Source organism: Mirounga leonina, unplaced genomic scaffold (assembly GCF_011800145.1).
Source record: "Mirounga leonina isolate KUSES-001 unplaced genomic scaffold, KU_Mleo_1.0 Mir_93, whole genome shotgun sequence".
Lineage (NCBI taxonomy): Eukaryota > Metazoa > Chordata > Mammalia > Carnivora > Phocidae > Mirounga > Mirounga leonina.
In genome coordinates this window covers 51,748,896-51,769,810 of record NW_023270854.1, presented here as the reverse complement: position 1 = coordinate 51,769,810, position 20,915 = coordinate 51,748,896, and the positions used below count along the sequence as shown (strand labels likewise).

General features: G+C 34.2%; 1 protein-coding gene across 3 annotated transcripts in view; it reads right to left on the bottom strand.

Moving 5' to 3' along the window:
• The window catches only part of SMCHD1 (structural maintenance of chromosomes flexible hinge domain containing 1), a 141,362-nt gene that overhangs the window by 88,387 nt on the left and 32,060 nt on the right, over window positions 1-20,915 (bottom strand). For all 3 annotated transcript variants that reach the window (XR_004677641.1, XM_034996034.1, XM_034996035.1), the window contains 12 exons: window positions 18,582-18,696; window positions 18,338-18,457; window positions 13,821-13,987; window positions 10,748-10,838; window positions 9,850-10,060; window positions 7,719-7,839; window positions 7,449-7,632; window positions 5,481-5,675; window positions 3,841-3,954; window positions 3,166-3,272; window positions 2,149-2,231; window positions 1,866-1,979 (listed from right to left, as the gene is read on the bottom strand). Coding sequence is in view for 2 of the 3 variants with exons in the window: in XM_034996034.1 (XP_034851925.1) it covers window positions 1,866-1,979; window positions 2,149-2,231; window positions 3,166-3,272; window positions 3,841-3,954; window positions 5,481-5,675; window positions 7,449-7,632; window positions 7,719-7,839; window positions 9,850-10,060; window positions 10,748-10,838; window positions 13,821-13,987; window positions 18,338-18,457; window positions 18,582-18,696 (1,622 nt within the window). In the remaining variant the exon portion in view is untranslated. The remainder of the gene's footprint in view (window positions 1-1,865; window positions 1,980-2,148; window positions 2,232-3,165; window positions 3,273-3,840; window positions 3,955-5,480; window positions 5,676-7,448; window positions 7,633-7,718; window positions 7,840-9,849; window positions 10,061-10,747; window positions 10,839-13,820; window positions 13,988-18,337; window positions 18,458-18,581; window positions 18,697-20,915) is intronic.

Here is a 20,915-nt window from a genome sequence, read left to right as displayed (position 1 = left end):
AAAGATGCTCAATTTCACTCATCATTAGGGAATGCAAATCAAAACCACAAAATATCACTTCACACCAATTAGGATGCCTTTTACCAAAAAACCCAGAAAACGTGTTAGCAAGGATGTGGTGATACTGGAACTTGTGCATTGCTGGTGGGGGTGTAAAAGACTGCAGCCACTGTGAAAAACAGTATCGCAGTTCCTCAGAAAGTTACACATTAGAATTACCATATGACCTAGCAATTCCACATCTGGGTATGTATCCAAAGGAACTGAAATAAGGGACTCAAACAGATATTTGCGTACCAATATTCAGTGGCATCATTCACAATACCTCAACATGAAAGCAACCCAAGTGTCCATCGATGGATAAATGGATAAACAAAATATGGTACATACATACACTAGAATATGATTTCATGTATTTTATTGAGATACCTAAAAGAATCATAGTCACAGAGACAGAAAGTAGAACAATGGTTACCAGGAGATTGTGGGGACAGAGTGATGGGGAGGTTATTACTACTGTTTTAGTCTGGGATGATAAAAAAGTTCTAGAGATGGACAGTGGTTAATGGTTGCACAACAGTATAAATGTATTTAATGCCAATGAACTGTATATCTTACAATGGTTAAAATCATAAATTTATGTTTTATATATTTTAACATAATAAATTTTTCAATGAAAAAAATAATACGGGGTGGGGGAAGCAGGGGAGGCAGGAGAGTCAGAGTCACAGAGAGACTGGAGAATGCTATACTACTGACTTTGAAGATGGAGGAATGGGCCACAAGCCAAGGATATGGATTCTAGAATGTGGAAAAGGGAAGGCTGCCCTAAAGCCTCCAGAAGGAATGCAATCCTGCTGACACCTTTTTTTAAAGATTTTATTTTATTTGACAGAGAGCGAGAGAGCACAAGCAGGGGGAACAGCAGAGGGAGAGGGGAGCCCAAGTGCAGGGCTCGATCTCAGCACCTGGGATCACGACCTGAGCCAAAGGCAGACGCCCAACTAAATGAGCAACCCAGGCAACCTTCAATACTGCTGACACTTTGATTTTAGTCAATGAAATCCATCTGGAATGTATGATCTACAGAACTCTAATAAATATATGTTGTTTTAAGCCACACAAACACACACAAATTTGGAGAAGTATGATGTAGGGTGTCACAGAGGCCAAAAATGCAAGTATTTCAGTAAAATAAGTTAGTCAAACTGTTCAATGCTGAGACACCTAACAACACATTTATAAGTATAAATGTTATCATTGACTAGTTTCTAAATGTTGGAAATAAACATAAACTGAAATACTGTGCCTTTAAAAACCATGGATGAGACACACAAGTATATAATGATAGAATAGATTATTAAACATAAGAAGTAAAAATTCCTTTAGGCAGTCAAAACAAAAACAATGGACAAGAAACAAACAAGATTATTCAAATTAGGGAAATACAAGATGAGCAATAATACCCAGTTCTCCTATACCAGGCCTATAATCTAAAGCAAGTATTTCTAGCACACAGGTTCAGAGCCAGTTTTTTGATTTACAATAGATTTTATGGATTATCTAATCTGAATTCCTATCTAGTACAAATTCCTATGCATATATACACCATATCTTATTTTAGTCCACAGTTACCAACTTGGGAAAATTCAGAATAGAGTTAAAAAAAAAAAAACCAACCCCACAAAAATATCAATTTAAAAATTAGTCATAACACATTTGAATTTCTGAACGTAAATCTACTGTGTCTATCAGCTTGTTAGATCAATAATTATATGAAGATATTAAAACCTGCATTACACATTTAAGAACAATATTAAAGATCCAAATTAAAAAAAAAAATCCAAATTAGTTTGTATACTTACAATGTAATATAACTTTGAGCTCAACCAGGAGTTTCTTTGACCCTCCGTGACTTGTTCCTGGAAGCTTTTGCATTGCCTCTCCTTTTTTATTCAGTATTTCAATTCTTAATGCACCTATCAGTCCAAAATTTAAAATAAGAATGTCTCAGTTACACCCCAAAACAGGGATGAGCCTGCTAGGTCTTAACATTGCATTTTAATCTGTCACAGTCTTTTACATATTAAATACATGAAGCACACGAAAAGCATTTTTCACTATTAAGGGGGAAAAAAAAAAACATACCAATGGGGGTTCCAGCAGGCCTAATCTCATTTGGCAATAATTCATCTCCTTCAGGCCAAGTTACTGACAATCTATCAGGGAGCCTATTATGAAACCAGCATATTAATGTTTCATGAACTATATTAATTATGGTCTTAATTAGATAAACAGAAGTCACTGGAAACTTTAATACTTATTTCTGATATATTTTGAAAAGTTAAAGCTAAAATTCTATATGATTAATAATCTAAAAAGTTTTTCCTCCCTAACCATTACTGTGACTAATGAAACAATAATACAAAATCTCTTGGTATTAAGAGCCAGGAATTGTCCATTTTTTTGTGGTTTTTCAGCTCTTTTATGATACAAGTTACCTTTGGAAGAGAAGATAAACTTTTAATAGAAGAATTATTAGATTCACTAAGAATAAAAATGACTGCATCATTAGCTATACAAGAAGTACAAACAGGGGCGCCTGAGTGTCTGCTTTCAGCTCAGGTCGTGATCCCAGAGTCCTGGGATCGAGTCCTGCATCGGGCTCCTTGGTCAGCAGGGAGTCTGCTTCTCCCTCTGCCTGCAGCTCCCCCTGCTTGTGCTCTCCCTCTCCCTCCCTCCCTCCCTGTCAAATAAATAAAACCTTAAAAAAATAAAAAATAAAACAAGAGCTACAAAGAGTTTTGTTTTTCTACTTTCTTTTATTTCTCTTGTACTAATCTTTACCTCTCAACAGTTACTACAATTTTCTTCTAGTTGTAGGTCAAACCAAGTTGTTTTCTACCATACCAGATTCATAGTGCCTGTAACAGTAACACTTTAGATATAGAAAAAGGAGGAAATTTTATATAAAACAAATACAGGATTCTGTTTTTACAACCAGAGCTCTCATTTTTTTTAACAGCAAGAAGTTCATCACAATATATAAATCTAAGATTACAAATGTCCTATTATGTGTTCATAACAACATGCTCAAGAATAGTTAAAAGCACAATTCATTTTTTAGTTTATTATTCTTATCCCGCATTTTGAAATGTGAATTACCTTGCCATTTCATCTTCTACATATTTTTTCACAGCTTTCTCAGCAACTGTCCTATCAAGCTTTGCAATTGGCACAGTTTTTATTTCATCATACAGCGCCTGAGGTTCCTGAATAAAAAATTTATATCAACATTTCAAAAAAAACTATTCAAATTCAGCTGCATGAAAACTTGTTTCTTTGGAAGGAACATGTTACCCTAACTCAGTATATAAAACATAATAGCTATTCTTACATTATACCACAGTGTTTATTTCTATTTTTCATGTAACCTCCTTAGGCATAATTAAATATCATTCAAATATTAACAAGAACATGGTAGAAGGACAAAGCCCACTATAATTTTGGAGTTATTCATTCTTGAGAAAATTCTGGTTCCCAATTTTTACTCCAATGTGGACGAAATGTTTTACAAATTTACAAATGCTTGACAAAATTACTTTGACACAAGAAATAACATACACGTTTGTTAAATACTGGGCATACAGATATTAAGTTCTACAGATTATTTAAAAGACCAAATAAGAAACATAAAAATTCATGCTAACAATACTTTATCCAACAGATAAAATAAATGCTAGCAAAAGATAAAATACTGTACCTTTATTTCAGCATTAAACAAAAGTAAGCAGTACCAAGAGACTTTCAATAAAAATTTTTTATTACTTGCTATCTTACCATTGCAATCTGAACCTCTCCTCCTGTGGCATATACTTCTCCATCATGATCACCATAAAGAAAAAATTTTACTATGCTTCCATAAAAGAGAGGAAGTGTCTTGATTGTCTTGACCTAATATTTAGTTTTTAGAAAAAAGGCTTTTAGTATTTACTAAAACAGGATTAATATTAATAACTATTTCATAGAACTATTTCATCCAAGGGAAAAACGCAGTATCAGAAAAATTACTGAAAAAAGCATTCTAATAAAGTTATATTTATTTATATTTACTTATATAAGTTTTCCACTTACTCTTAACAAATCTTTGTAAAGACACAGTGGCTTCTTCACACAAAAATGTCATAGCTACGCATGTTGTCTAAAGGTCCATAAATCCTTCAAAATCAATTATGAAAGCCAACATACCTCAAACCCTTTTCTCCCCATAAAATCTTGCTTTCAGACTATTGAACAGTAATTACAAACTCTTAAAAGTTATTTCTTTCAAATCAATTGGCTTAAAGCTTGCCTATGGTATTTCCCTTACTTGGCTTTAAAAATCTAAGGATAATTTTCATTAGTCCAATTCAGAAACTCCCGGCAAGGACTACCAGAGTTTAAACACAATCTACATTTTCAGCTCATTTCTAAACTATTTCCTTCCACACACAACAGATTGCAGGACAATCCAACTTTACTACTGGCTGTCTCACTGCACTTACCTGTATTGTCTGTGCTCAGATTATGGTCTCTGAGAAAGCACCTTACTCAACAACCATACAGAATTTGACAAAAGTGATCACTTCCTCTTCCTTGTAACTCTTCGCTTGACTTCAGGGATACCATATTCTCCTAGTTTCCTTGTATCTCATCAGCTTATCCCTTTTATTTTCCTTTGCTAGCTCATCCTTTTCATTCTAACCCCTCTGTATGTTGGAAAAGCCAGGCTCTAGCTACACACACGACCTCTCTAGTGATCACATCCAATTCCAAAGCTTTAAATATATGATGATGACTTGAATTTACAGAGTAAATGGATGCCCTTCGACCTTTGTAATATCTGTACAAACACCCAAGCCTCTACCTCTTTCAAGGTCCGTACAAATGCCACTTCTTGCCCAAAGAATTTCATCATTTGCTCTTCTCCCAGGCCCATTCAAAGTCAGAAAATCCTATCTTCTCCTTCCAAACTGCCAGTTTCCTCTCTTTCCACAGCATTTATTCCCTTCTCATTTACTATTACTTATGTGTAGGTTATGTCTGATTTTAGACTATAATACCCCTAAGGACAAAAGACCTCTCCTAGATCTCTTCATTCTCCATAATACAGTCAACAAGCAGATTTACAAGCAGCACGTACTTAATAAAAATTTAGTAAAAAACTCATTACTTCATATTACATAAAAAAACTAAGAATCTGCATTTGAGTAAAGTTTAGTGTAAGAAAAAAATAAAAACCTTGCTGAGACTTTGGAGGAACAAACAGGTTTTTAAAAATTGCCATGTTAAATTATGTAATTAAAATCAGTTTGACCTTTTCATTCTTTCCTGGCTCCTGAGGAGCTAAATACATGCATTATTTTGTTGTTAAATTCTAATACATCTAATTTAGTTTCAAATTCTATTAAAAATTGAATCTAGAAATAAGTTAAACCTACCAGCTGTCCTGCTTTGTATATTTTTCCATCCCATTCTATTGCTGAGTATGTCGCCCAGGGGCCCTGCTTTTTAGAAGGAAGATCAGGACGTGTAATTACTCCTTTAAAAGATGTAAATTTTATTTGTTTGTCATACTTTTCATGACAGTCCTTCAGCCATAAAGCAAATTCTCTGTCAATTTTCATTCGCTGCTCCTGTAAAAAAAAAAAAAAATTAAATTCTTTAATGTTCTATGAAATATAGCTACTAGTAAACAAATATAACCAGAGACACTGTCATTCCTTCCTTTTTTCCTTCCACATACCCCACCCTCAGAAAACCTAATAAAAAATTAAAACATGTTCCTGGAGCTTTTTCCCATATAATTTTAGATTTCTTTTTTTTTTTTTTTTAAAGATTTTATTTATTTATTTGAGAGAGAGAGAATGAGAGACAGAGAGCATGAGAGGGAGGAGGGTCAGAGGGCGAAGCAGACTCCCTGCCGAGCAGGGAGCCCAATGCAGGACTCGATCCTGGGACTCCAGGATCATGACCTGAGCCGAAGGCAGTCGCTTAACCAACTGAGCCACCCAGGCGCCCTAATTTTAGATTTCTAACAGAAGCATTGCTAAGAAAGAAAATCTTTGCTATCATCTTTGGAACCAAGGTCTCAATGGTTACTACGAGTAACAAAGCTTTCCTTCCCTTGTATAAATCCTAGAGTACACCAAAAATGATGAACACTGGCTGCCTACAAGAAAGAGAACTAGCTGGTTATGGGAAAGGGGTAAGCAGAAGGCTCCTCGCTGTGAACCATACACATTCTCAACAAGGTGATAAAAATCTCTCCATTTATCAAGCACGGATATACATATATATAATAAATATATATACAGTATATCTACAGTATGTAAATATCATTGGGGGGGAATGACTAGAGGGAAAAAAGTCTAAAAAGCTCCTTTGAAGATGATAATGAAAAAGAAGTTGAGAGGGGCGCCTGGGTGGCTCAGTCGTTAAACGTCTGCCTTTGGCTCAGGTCATGATCCCACAGTCCTGGGATCGAGTCCCACATCGGGTTCCCTGCTCCATGGGAAGCCTGCTTCTCCCTCTCCCACTCCCCCTGCTTGTGTTCCCTCTCTCGCGGTGTCTCTCTCTGTCAAATAAATAAATAAAATCTTAAAAAAAAGAAAGAAAGAAAGAAAGAAAGAAGGAAGGAAGTTGAGAAACACTGCTATACAAAACACATTTCACATTTTTCCTTTTAGTTACGTATTATATATCCGTATTACCTATTCAAGAACGTTAAGACATGAAATAAAAACTAAGTGTTTTCTACTAAAACTTAAGAAAATGTGTCACTGCTTATTGTTCTTTGCCCTGTTGGGAGATACATAGAGAGATTTATACTCAAGCATAAGCTGTTTAACGCCTGTCTTTAAGAGAATTAGTAAGGAAGAAAATCTCCACACTACATACTCTCATGGAAGATAATGCATAAAGTTAAATAAATTCATTTCTTCCTATATACCTTACTCCATTAATACACCATTTCCAAATGAAAATGGGACAAAATTAAAAATGATTTCACCTTAAATTTTTCTAACTTGCAATTGGAAAATCAGTATCTTAATCATTAAAAAAATTATGCCTACCAAATTTTTATACTGCACTTCAACATATAGCCCTTATAGTATATAATATTATTCTCATATGCTCTCATCAAGTCAACATGCTTCTGTAGCTTCTACTCACTGTTAAGGTCTTGATATTAAGATCTAAATAAAGGTCTATAAATTTTATTCAAACACAGTCTAATTGTTTTGAAATTTTTGAGTAATGTCAACACATAAATGCTCATGAAGAAAATTTATATATATTCTTTTGATTTAATAAAAAGCATGTAAATTATCAGTACAAATTCATATTTGTGACATACTTAAAATAGAACATATGCAAATATTCAAGATTGATATTTAAAATCATACCTGTCCATTTAAAATCCTTGTAAAAAGGGTGTTCTTATCTTTCAATTTTAGCTCAAGATCCATAAAAGTCAGTTTATTTGTGCTGACCTGGAATTTGTCATTAGTGAATAATGCACCAGATATTCTATTGTAACATTCAATTGGTGCAAGCCCTCTCTTCTTTGGAGGAGTACACCAGTCAAAGCTTGAACAGAACAAAATATTAATACTATAATTAGTAAAAAATTCAATTTACGAAACAATGTAATTTCAGCAAAAATCAAAACTCACTCTTCAACAGATGTATATGGTATTAGCCGTCCATTCCAAAAACATTCAAAAATAGGCCTTTTTCCTCTTGCTGCTTTCTCAAGTATGAAACAATCATCATCATCATCTTCATCTTTTAATTCTAAAGCAAAGGCATGAGTGGAGCAAACTGTTTATTGCTATAAAATTTATGCAATTTTTACCACTGAGTAACCAACTTCTTTAAGTGAAATATTAAAGTTGCTTCAGAGAAACTGTAACAAAAGCTCATAAGATATCTCACACTGCTTTCTATACAACTTAGTGACAGCTTTACTCTTAGTTTGCCCTCAGACAGGCAGATTTCCAAAGTGGTTCCACATTACCAATGGGTGTTACTGATTTACATCAATATATAGTTACTTACATACTTATCAATCTGTGTTAGGGGTACTACACTAGCTACTGAGCCTGCAATCTTTAAAATCTATTTATAGAGTAAGAGGGTCACACATACAGAGATTATGCCCTATAGTAGAATCCTTCTTCCCTACAAATATAGAAGCTTGAATCCTGTACCTCAAATACAGGTTTCACAATTCTGTCAGAACCAATATGTTCACATAAAAGTCAACTGGGAAATCTACAGTGTCTAGTAGCAACAACTTTGCCTAGTTTGAACAAATCAATCAATAATACTAAATTTAATTTTATTTCAAATACTAACTTTTCAAAGATCAGATTCAGGTGACACACATTACAAAGCATCAAACACATAATTAGCACAATTGCCTATAACATTTTTATGCTTCTTACCAATACATTTTCATATACCCAAACAAATTAGGATCAAACACCTTAGTTATTTTGGCACTGAGGCACCCACCCAAAATAAACCCTTCTTCTCCCGCAAAAAAAACACAAAGAAGTTCCTTTCTTTTAAACCAAAACACTTTGCTTTGAGAAAACTTATTTTAAGATATCATTTGAAGAACTTTATCTTTTTGTCTACACATAGAAAAATTACAAATGTCAAATTAAAAAGGGGTAAGCAAAATCATGGGAGGTAGAGCCACTGAGTAATAACATGTATGAGCACTTACTGGACACTATTCTAAGCATTTGCACCAGTTTCTTATCTAACATTCACAACACCTCTACAAGGAAAGAGATTACCTCCCATTTCACAGAGAAATGGAGACAAGGATAGTTTGTCAAAGTTTACACAATAGAAAGTGGTAAAGATGGGATTTAAATTAGGAAATCTGGTTCCAGAACCCACAAATCTAAAAATATACTAAGGAAGTATTCTGAATGAAGAAGTTTAATATTGTTAATCTATGAATTCAATGCAATTTCAGTAATTGCACTAGGATTTTTTAAAGGGAATGTACAAAGTGATTCCAAAATTTATCCAGAAGAGCAAAAGATTAAGAATTTTCTCAAAAAAGAATAGTAAGTTTCTTACCCTACAGGTATCAGTACATGGTATAAAGCTACAGGAGTATCATTACTCATGTATATAAACATAAAATATATCAATACCTTAAAGAATCCAGATCTATGTATTTATGGGAACTTAATATTATTATGAAAGTAATATTTCAAACCATTTAAAAAATAGTAACATTTAGTAGCTGATGCCAGGAAACCAAATACATGCAAAATATTAAGTCAAAGCCCCACCTCATTGTACACACAAAAAAGGAGATTATAAATGCATTAAAGATTTAAACATAAAATGGTTAAAAAATAAAACTATAGGATCTTTTTATAATCTGAAGTGTATGAAGGCTTTCCACAGCAAGCCAAAATCAGAAAGCATAAAGAAAAAACCAGTATGACTATATAAAGCTTAAAGTTTCTTGATAAATACCTACAAAAAGGGAAGACAATATGGGAATGTTTAAGGATTAATATGCAGTACATAGCTAAAAGTTCAGTAAGAAATCCATGAGAAAAGAATATGTAATGTTCTTTAAAGCCAATGCTTTATTCATCTGGAAGTAAATACACACAAAAATCAAGAATTATAAAAATTATAAATACCTAAGATATTCATAAGGAAAAAAGTTTTATTTTATCTAGCCTTAACAGCCGAACTAATAATAATGGTTAAACAATCCTAAATCACAACTTCACATTTTGTAGCTAAGATAACAAATTAACATACTTGATGGAAAGCATGGATCATCGGGGTAAGTTTCTCTATCATATAAGAAAGGGTGATATCGAATAATCCCTTCCACTACACCATCTCCTTCAACATGAGCCTTGAACTCAAAACTATCAGCTGCTGTGTTTATATACAACGTCTGCATGTCATCTTCTATTTCCCTTAGGTTGACAATCTTAGGTGCCTTCCCCTTTTCAAACATAGAAATCTAAAATAAAAATAAAACAAAAATAATTAAATTCTATGGTGAATTTACTTTTGTTCTCAACTATGATCCAACAACAGAATAGGCAAAACTTGTATTTATATAAGTAATCATATAGCTTAATTATATATATGTTTATATATGGCTTAAATAACCATTAAGTAGCATCTCAATAAGGAATATAATATACTACTAAAAATACAGAATGTAAGCAAAGAAAGAGCAAAGCAGAGCTGATGAACAGATAACTCAGGAGTACATTTAAGGTTTCGTGCTTAGAGGTAGGAAGTGGGACAATGATAATGTGAAATTCTTCCCGATGTGTGGGCAAGGATATTGAGAACCCAGTATTCAAATATTCTGTGCTTCTAAACCTTACTTCATCATCCTAAGACTTCTATGAATAAAGAGAAACATTTATATTCCTTTTTCTCCCTGCTTTGAGACATGATGTTAGCTCTGTAGAAGACAGGGGAAAAAGAGAAATCAAGTACTATAGTAAATAAAGGCTCAAAAACCACATACGTTGAGCAATGGTCTCTTTACTTAAATATCTATTTGCCAAAGTACTTTGGAGAAACACAGGGAGAGAGAGGTTGTCTAATTATTGATTTTTCTTATCCAGAGTCACTTGGAACTGGAACAGATACCTCATAATCTGTATTATTCTAAGAAAGAATTTTATCTTACTTCAATATCAATGTTGTTGAAAGGTCCAACTTCTTTTGATGTACGTTTTTCATTTCCTTTTGGGCCATGAATATAGTAATGATAAATATGCCTAAAATACAGAAAAATACTTTATACTTTTAATTCAATTTAATTCATAAAATTACAGTTCATAAAATAATCTACAAAAAAATTTTTATAACTACTATTTGGTAGGTGCTAAGCATTATACTAAGCATTTTGGGGGGGGGGCATGCAGGGGTAAGAGGGGAGAGGGAGAGAGAATCTTAAGCAGGCATGGAGCCTGACGTGGGGCCTGATCTCATAATCCTGAGATCATGACCTGAGTGGAAATCAAGAGTCAGATGCTTAACCAACTGAGCCATCCAGGTGCCACTATACTAAGCATTCTTAAATACAGCATATCCCATTTAATGGTAAAAACAATCCTAAGATGAAGGTATTACTATACCTCATTTTATAGATACAGAAACTGGGATGCAAGGGGGGTTATATACGTGAACTAAGATTACAGAACTAGAGCTTGAGAGTGGACTACAATCCAGGCCTTTCCAAAGTAAAAAGCCCACATAGTTTACACCTCCCAAAAGTATAGTTTATCAAAAAAATGAAAACCAGAAGGCAAGAGACTATAATTCTACTTGTCAGGAATGTTCTAGAAAGGACTTAAATATCAGAGAGTATGTAGGATTTAAATTTATCTCCTCAATATGAGAATATCATTCCATAACTCTCATCCCTCCTCTCCTACAGCATCAAGACAATCTCATCCCCAAATTCCCAAAGCAAAACTAATAAATTCAACATTATCCCTTCAAAAATCACCAATTCAGAACTCTTACCACTTTAAAGTTTTAAAAGATATTTTGGTGAGACTATTCATGGCTAAAACATACATCTATCATTACTCTTCAAACAGGAATTTGCAATGTTCCTTTGTATGAATTTTAATTTTAAAAAATTATCCTAGCTACTCTTTAGAATAATGAGATAAAAGGAAATCACTGAAAATCTTCAGATCTTTCTTCATGCACCTCAAAAGTGTTATCATAATCAACAGTAAGGTTACAATAATATATTCAGAAAGTGTTATAATTAGCTTAACAAGATAGGTTTCAAAGAATGGTTAAAGTAATACGTTACTCTTTGTTAGAGCAAGATTATATTCTAATTATGTGCTATGTACACTGAGTTCCTTTGGTTAAAAGAAATAATTACAAAATAGCTAATGAAATATGGACTTAGAGAATAAAAATTCCCAAGTCTATATTTAAAATTCTTGGGTTACAGTCAATAAACATCAATATTCTACAAGAGAAAAGGTACTTCTAAAATGAAATTATTTTCCGGGCACCTGGGTGGCTCAGTCAGTTAAACATCTGTCTTCAGCTCAGGTCATGATTCCAGGGTCCTGAGATCGAGTCCCACATCGGGCTCCTTGCTCAGTGGGGAGTCGGCTTCTCCCTCTACCCCTCCCCCTGCTCATGCTCTCTCTCTCACACATGCTCTCAAATAAATAAAATCTTAAAAATAAAAAAATTAAATTAAAATTTTAGTTTTTTAGAAAAAAATTTAAACTGTTAGTATACACTTATGTATAAAATAAAGAATCTCGGGCGCCTGGGTGGCTCAGTTGGTTAAGCCACTGCCTTCGGCTCAGGTCATGATCCTGGAGTCCCGGGATCAAGTCCCGCATCGGGCTCCCTGCTCGGCAGGGAGTCTGTTTCTCCCTCTGACCCTCCCCCTTCTCATGCTCTCTCTCTCTCTCTCATTCTCTCTCTCAAATAAATAAATAAAAAAAAAAATCTTTAAAATAAAGAATCTCAAATTAAGTGCAATAGCCTTTTGGGTAAATGTGAAAAAAATACTTTTTAAAAAATGTGAATTTGGGGGGCACCTGGCTCAGTTGGTGGAGTGTGCAAATGCTGATCCCAGGTTTTGAGTTGGAGCCCCATGTTGGGTGTAGAGATTATTTAAAAATAAAATCTTATGGGCGCCTGGATGGCTCAGTCTGTTGGGTGGCTGCCTTCCCTTCGGGTCATGATTTCAGGCTCCAGGGAGCCCGCTCCTCCCTCTCCCTCTGTGCTCTCTCTCAAATAAATAAATAAAATCTTAATAAAATAATATCTAATTTAAAAAAGTGAATTTCGTGCAGATGTACCCATTTTTGCAAGACTCAGTAATGTGGACTAATGCAAATTATTGAAGTGATCCAGTAAATGGTATTTACTATGTAACTATGGAAAAAAACTAAGAACCATTAAATATTCTGATGATTTGTTCTAATGGAATATGTTATACTCTAAAAGTTTTCCTGGAATAAATACACAAAGATGTACTGAAAATATATTAATATGTCATATAGGCACATTTGCATATATTATTTTAATAGACTTCATGCACTCATTAACATTTACTGAGCATCTACTTTTTTTTTTAAAGATTTTATTTATTTATTTGACAGAGAGAGACACAGCGAGAGAGGGAACAGAAGCAGCAGGAGTTGGAGAGGGAGAAGCAGGCTTCCCGCTGAGCAGGGAGCCCGATGCGGGGCTCGATGCCAGGACCCCGGGACCATGACCTGAGCCAAAGGCAGACGCTTAACGACTGAGCCACCCAGGCGCCCCTGAGCATCTACTATTTAACAGGAAACACTAGGGATATAGGGATATAGCAGTGCAGGAAAAAAAGACATTCCAACGGAGGAAGGGAGAAAAAAAATGAAAATACATGGTATGCAAGATTATGACAGGTGCTATAGAGAAGAAGCACAAAAGGGGAATATGAAAGTGATGGTGTTGAATTTGATAAATTCTGAAGCTTATTTTAAATTTTATCATAGGTCTTAAAAGCCTGCCCCTCAAATAATGATCAATATGCTACAGGTGATCAATAAATATTTACAGAATAGAGAACTGTTTTAACGTTAACCTTAGAGTACTGGTTACTGCACTTAAGGGAAGGAAATGAGACAGAAGCAAAGCACACAGCCAAGAGGTTTCAATGTAGCTCTAATATTTTCTGTCTTAAAAAGAATACACAGCAACATGTTCTGAATCAAGTAATTACTTACGCTAACTGTCTTGTCCAAAGAAGGAAATAATTTTTCAAATACTGTATATGTTCTGGTTGTACTCCTGTGATAACCACAGCAGTAAAGCTATCTTTTTCCTTCTCCTCTAAGATAAGATGATGTAGAAATCTTTCATCATCATTTGTAATGTGAACAGAATCAGATGGCTAGGAGAGTGAATATAAATACAACAGATTAGATACACTTAATTATAATATACAAATAACATTTACATTAACTTTTAATATGATTCGCTTAGTTTCATAAACAGGCTTCAAAAAACTTTTGAAGGAAAATAGCCCAAGACAAATCAGATGAGTATGTACAATGCTGTGAGAACAGGATAGCTTTAATACAAATTGCTAAACGGGCATATATACAGGAGTACCCTACACCACAATGCTGATTAAGTCAATTTTTGGATCATAAAAGAAAAGGTAAGAAAATATATATATATACTGAGTTTTAAAATGCTGAAAAAAACTAAAGACACTTACCCTAGGGTGGAATGAGACCTTGCTTGGGATACCTACCACTTAACTTGGCCAGGACGAATAAATGCCCAGCCCTCCATGATCAAGGAAAGTGGGAGGTAGCCTGAACCCAGGTGGCTTAGCCCAAAGGCACTGTGTTTAAAAGGGAATAAAATAATCCTGGACCCTAGTCCACTTTCAGAGATTATCTATAGCTTGCTTAGACGGGAAGTGGGGAGGGGGAAAGAGTAAAGAGTGTTTGAGGATAAGAATTACAAACGTCTCGATTTTTATTCTAAGTCTTTATGTGTTAAAATTACATGCATATATATACTATGTATGTTGCATATACATAAAAGCTTTTAAGGATACACACCAAACTATTACATCTAGGAAACTGGTTGATTTTTTAAAATAAGCATACATTACCACTTCTTAAAAATAAAAACAAACCCTCCAAAACCATTCCAATGCATCCCTATGCACTAATATTACAGCTACAAGTAATATTTTATACACTTTGGGAGCTTGTGGATTAGTTTACTAGTGATGCAGGTTCATTACCAAATATTTATCGAGCACCTTCTAAGTTATACGACTCAACATGGGTACAAGGGAAGATAGAGTTAAATAAGACCAGTGCCTTCCCTCCCTACAAATTCTGATAGATGAGAAACAAATGATTACAAAACAATGTGCCCTTATAAAGAGATGAACCAAGAGCTACAGAGTTAAAAAGAGGGTGACATTTACCTAGCGCATGACTAGAACATTCCAGCCCAATGAGAACATGAAGGATTTGAGAGTATAAGGCAAACAAGGTAGTTTAAAGTATATGATAAATACATCATGAAAGAAGAGTCTGCTGAATCAAGCAGTGAAAATGGATGGAAGAAAGGGCAGATGAAAAACTATGTTAAAAGAACTGAATGGTGAATGATTAATAAGGATTATGATTACTAACTACTTGGCCAGGGGACGCTGTTAATTGCAAAGAGTAGTTGGGGGAAAAGTGGGAAAGAGGAAAGAACAGAAAAGGTTTGTAGATATATTTTATTTTGGATGCACCAAAAGTGAGATATTCATGGAACATCTGGGGAAAGGCATCTAACTGAAATGGGAAATGAGTGTGCCAGATATGATCAGCTGGTATTGAGCACCCCATCCCACCTTTTATTGTCCCTTCCTGGACTGCAGGGAATGGAAAGCCAAAAGTCTACTTTTCAGACTCCCTTACATTTTAGGTGGTGGATGCAAATTAGGTTTCACCAATTAGATGTAGTAGCCAAAAATTCAGAAGGGGAAAACAAGACGAAGGCCATTTCCTGAGATTTCTTGAACGTTTTCTGTTATGCAAGGTACTGAACGACTGGATACTCAGGTTCCGGCTTCAAGTGTTAGCACTGATACAGCACCGGTTATAGCCAAAAGGTCTGTGTTTTGGTGTTGGAGGAACTGAGCCAGCAAGACTTTTCCAACTCCTGGATCACAGATAAGGCAGGTTTCTAAATTCCTGATCCAGTGGTGGTCCTCCAACTTCATGATTATAGCAGATGTTGCAGCATCCCTTGAAGGCCAATTCAGAGTGCCCCAGAGTATCCTTCTAGGAGGCTGAACAAAGAGTTCATTCATAGCCCTTCAAATGATCATGCAAGCATCTAATTCCCTTTATTAAATCCTTTTCTGTTTGAAGTGTCTAGAATGATTTGTTTCCTCAGTGGAGTCCAGCCTGATTCAGTGTCTCAATCTTAAAAGTCTTGACAAGAAATACAGATTTGAGAACTGTCGGTGTTAAGTGGCATATATATTGCCCCCTAGAAAAAGCAAGACTCCTGGTGGTAAATCAAGAGCCACCAACTCTATACACAAGACTGTGTATAAGAGTTGGAGAAACCAAAAAGTAGGCTGAAAAAGACTGGTCAGGAAAAAAAAAAAAAAAAAAGGACCAGGGACCTATTAGTATCCAGGAGATGCTTGTTGGCACAAATTAAGCACAAATCACAGGAAAAAATGGCAGAAATGATGACCCAAGAGATAATAGTTCTATCAAGTTTTATCATACCTATACAGTTTTGAGAAACACTTAAATTCTCAATTCCTATTTTTCACCTGTTTTGACATGGCAAGTATTTCCACAAATACACCATATAGGGTTTTGGGACAGTAACATAAGATGAAAAAGATGGAATACTATTATGTAAATATAATAAGATGCGTAAACTGTGTAATAAATGCAACAAATTTAAAAAGGGAAAGAAAAAGTGAGATGAGCAAAATGAAGAAATTTCCTGGACAAAAGAGAATGTGATGTTATATAGAAGAAAGTGGCTTATAAAAAAAAATATTCAGCCCATTTAATAAAGAAAAGGTATTATCTTCACCTGTCAAATTGCCAGCATTTTGCTGCCTTCCCCTCCACTCCACTTTTTAAAAATAAGGAAGTTATCAGATAGGCACTTCCATATACTGTTTTGGGGACTGTATTTGACTTGGGTTTAACCTTTTAGAAAAGCAATTTGTAATCCACACCGTGAACATTTAAAAAGTTCAAATTCATTGTCACACTTTTAAAATTCTATAATCTGTACGAAGAAAAAACTAATTTGGGCAAAATGTTATGCAAAGACATTCATGGCAGTGTCTTTATTTATAATTATAATAAAATCCTTTAAGTTAAATGCTCAATAGAATAGTTAAATTACAATACAAATTGCTATAAACCTATTAAAAGTGCACGTGTACAAAAATATTTTATGAAATGGAGAAATACCCAAAATGTTAAAAAATGTGGCTCAAAAGTGTAAATATATTTTTAAAAAGTAAGTATATGAAGGAGATTAAGAGTACACTTCCCCCACCCCCAACTCAAAATGCCAATAAGGAGGTTTTATTTTAACTTCAGTATTACAGTGTTACATTAGCTTCAGGTAAGTGTACACTTATCTAGATGAGTACTGAGTAATATATGGAATTGTTAAATCACTATATTGTACACCTGAAACTAATTTATAACACTATATGTTAACAACACTGGAATTAAAATAAAAAACAAAAAACAAAACCCTGAAAGCATATAATAAAAAAGTTAGACTAGAGGGGCACCTGGGTGGCTCAGTCGTTAAGCGCCTGCCTTTGGCTCAGGTCATGATCCTAGGGTCCTGGGATCGAGCCCCGCATCGGGCTCCCTGCTCCTCCCTCTCCCACTCCCCCTGCTTGTGTTGCCTCTCCCGCTGTGTCTCTCTCTGTCAAATAAATAAAATCTTAAAAAAAAAAAAAAAAAAAAAGACTAGAAATTCAACTAGAAATTTCTTCCCAGAATTTGAGACTTTAAGTTTCCTATACATTTTTTACAACTTACTTCAGAATCAGAAAAAAATTTAAGCAGCTCAAAATTAAAGATTTTAGGGGTGCCTGGCTGGCTCAGTGGGTACAGCACATGACTCTTAATCTCAGTGTTGTGAGTTCAAGCCCTATACTGGGCATGGAGCCTACTTAAAAATCATAATTTTTTAAAAACATTTAAAAAATTCTAAAATGTTTCAAGTGGAGAAAAGTTGAATAATACAATAAATACTATATACTCACCACCACGATGCAAATTTGCTAACATTCTGCTCACTAAAATTAGAATCTGAATGTAAATTTCTAACAGAAATAAATCACTCATTTATTTCTCTGCAGCTCTGATTTCCTAAAAGCTTATTATCTAACTTGAAATTGTTAGACCAAAAAAGGTTTAAAAATTCAATCTCAGTGTAAGGAAAAAAGTTTACTATTTTATGAGCAATTTCCAGGAAGCTAGCTTTATGAGACAAGTTGTTGCCTGAAGACTTCCAGCCTGAAAAAGCATGTAAATAGTCACTTTTTGCTATTCACATGACAAAAGGAAAAAGATGAAAATTAATACAATTTGAAAATGCCATACCTTCAACTTTTAAAGCAATAGTGTAAGTATCTTGGATAGAAATTGAAAAAAAAAATTTTGTTTCTATCATATGTCCAACAGTAATAACTTTATAGTTAATGAGTTAAAATGTATCATACCTTTCTGTTTCTAATATATCCACTATATATTGCCTCTTTATTTTTCTCCTTCTTCTCAAAATCTTCTTTAGAAAGCACAAGTTCATGAACATCTTGGGAATCTGCAGGTTTGCTTATCATCTGTTAAATATTAAAAAGAGTACTTAAAAAATTCCTAAAAGTTAAACTGGTTAACACATTTAGACAGAATCAACCTCAAAATATTTTTAATCAACTTTTATTTATAAGAAACCTTTTTACTTACTCTGGCTGATTGTCCAACAAAGAAAACAGCCTGCTTGCCCCCAACACCAAAATAGGAAATATCACTATTTAAACTGCGTGGCACTGGTACTGGACGAACATATCCTGAATGATCACTAAAATAAAACATTAATGAAGTGATTTTAAACAAGCTACTTAAGTACCAAGAGAAATTGCTATAGAACTTTTATTAAGTGTTAATAAAATGATCCCCAAGCTAGACGACACCCCTAATTCAAGGTAAAGGAATCAGAGCCCAAAGTCAAGATATCATCTAATCCAGCAGTTCTCAAAATATATTCCCCAGACCAGCTGTTATCAGCATCACCAAAAAACTCAAGAAACGCACATTCTTGGGTCCACCCTACTAAATCATAAACTCTCTCAGCAAACAAGACTAAATAAATGCCCGTATCCTTATCTCTCCTACTACCCCTACATGTGTCCCTTCAAAATTGTTTACTGCTTCAAAACTTATAAAACATTGCTCACTATGACTTACACAATAAGAAGATTCTCTGAAGAATACAGGAATTATAGCAAAGACATTCTTACTTCCATGTATCATGACAAAAGAACCTCTTATGGAACCATTAACAACACTCTCAAGAGTAGGCATCCCTGGTCTCTCAAAACATAGGCTAGGTGTCCAGAACACCATTTCCCAATATCAGATATAAACAGAATTGGGGATGAGGCCAGAGCCCCTATTACACTCAATGGAAAAGGTAAACACTAGATGTGGCATAGCTGAAAAGAATCAGAAAACACAAAGATACATTCAATGAACTTTCCCATAAGAAATAAAAAAAGAAAAGGAACAGAAAATATCAAAGTGGGTATAAAGACATGAGGGACTAAAAGAAAACATCTCACACAAGTGTAGTACTGGAAAGAGGAGAAAATGGAAAAAGCTACAAATACTGGTTGACAGAAGCTGGGGAGTGCAAGAAATAGGGAGAGGTTGTAAAAGAATGCAAAGTCAGCTATAAGATGAGTAAGGTCTGAAGATCTAGTCACTAACACTCTACTGTATAACTGAAATCTGCTAAGAGAATAAAACTTAAAAATGCTCTCACCAAAAACAAACAAACAACAAAAGGTAAATATGTAAGGTAATGAATGTGTCAATTAACTAGAGGGAAGGAATCCTGTTTAAAGGAAAACCAGAATACAGTTCGATATTTAATATATATCAATGTAAAATGTACAAGAACAAAAGATCAAGACAGTAAATGGCATGGATATTATTGCTGTGATGTACTAATATTGTATGTGAAGTGAATAATATTACTTGGGATAGACTATGACAAATTAAAGATATATTTTGAATCCTAAAATTATCAGTAGAACAAGAGTAACAACTAATAATCCAACAAAGGAAAGAAATAAAATAGAATTACACACAAAATACTCAATTTGAAATAAGAGAAAAAAAAAACAGGAACAAGCATAGCAATAATTGCAGTAAATATAATTGGTCTAAATACCCCAATTAAAAGGCAGAGATTGTGAAATTTTAAGACATAACTATATGCTGCCTAATATAAAGTGACAATAGGTTAAAAAGTTAGAAAAAGAGTTAGCATCTTAACACTAATGTAAAGAAAGCTGGAGTAGCTATATTAACATCAAACAAAGTAGATAGAAGATTATCACCAAGATATGAAGAATAAAACAAATACATGGGTAAATTAAATAGACCACACTTCTCCTCTTGAGTTTTTAAAATTAGACTGCTGAAATCAAAATAACACTATTTGATGTGGTTCCCAATGTATATAGAGGTAATACTTAAGAAAACTAAATTATAGGGCACCTGGGTGGCTCAGTTGGTTAAGCATCTGCCTTTGGCTCAGGTCATGATCCCAGGATCCTGGGATCAAGCGCCGTATCAGGTTTCTTGCTCAGCCAGGAGTCTGCTTCTCCCTCTCCCTCTGCCCTGTCTGCCCACTCTCCCTGCCCCAACCTCCCTCATGCTAATAAATGAAAAAAATCTTAAAAAAAAAAAAAAAAACCTGAATTATAAAGGGGAGAGAGTTAAGGAATTGACATAATTTGGTAATATTTCATTTTCAATTCACTTTAAGTGGTAAAATATCTTCACTAGTAGAATATCATGTTTTGTCTATATACAGAATTCCCTAGAGTGATTGCTAAAAAAAAATATATATATATATATACTCAAAATCACCTTATAAAGAAAATAGTAAAATATGGAATAGTAAAATATGTTCAAGTAATCTATACAAAGGTCAGAAAAGAAAAATGAAAAATAAAGGGAATAAATAGAAGTTATAACATGACATACTTAAGTCCCAATATATCAATAATT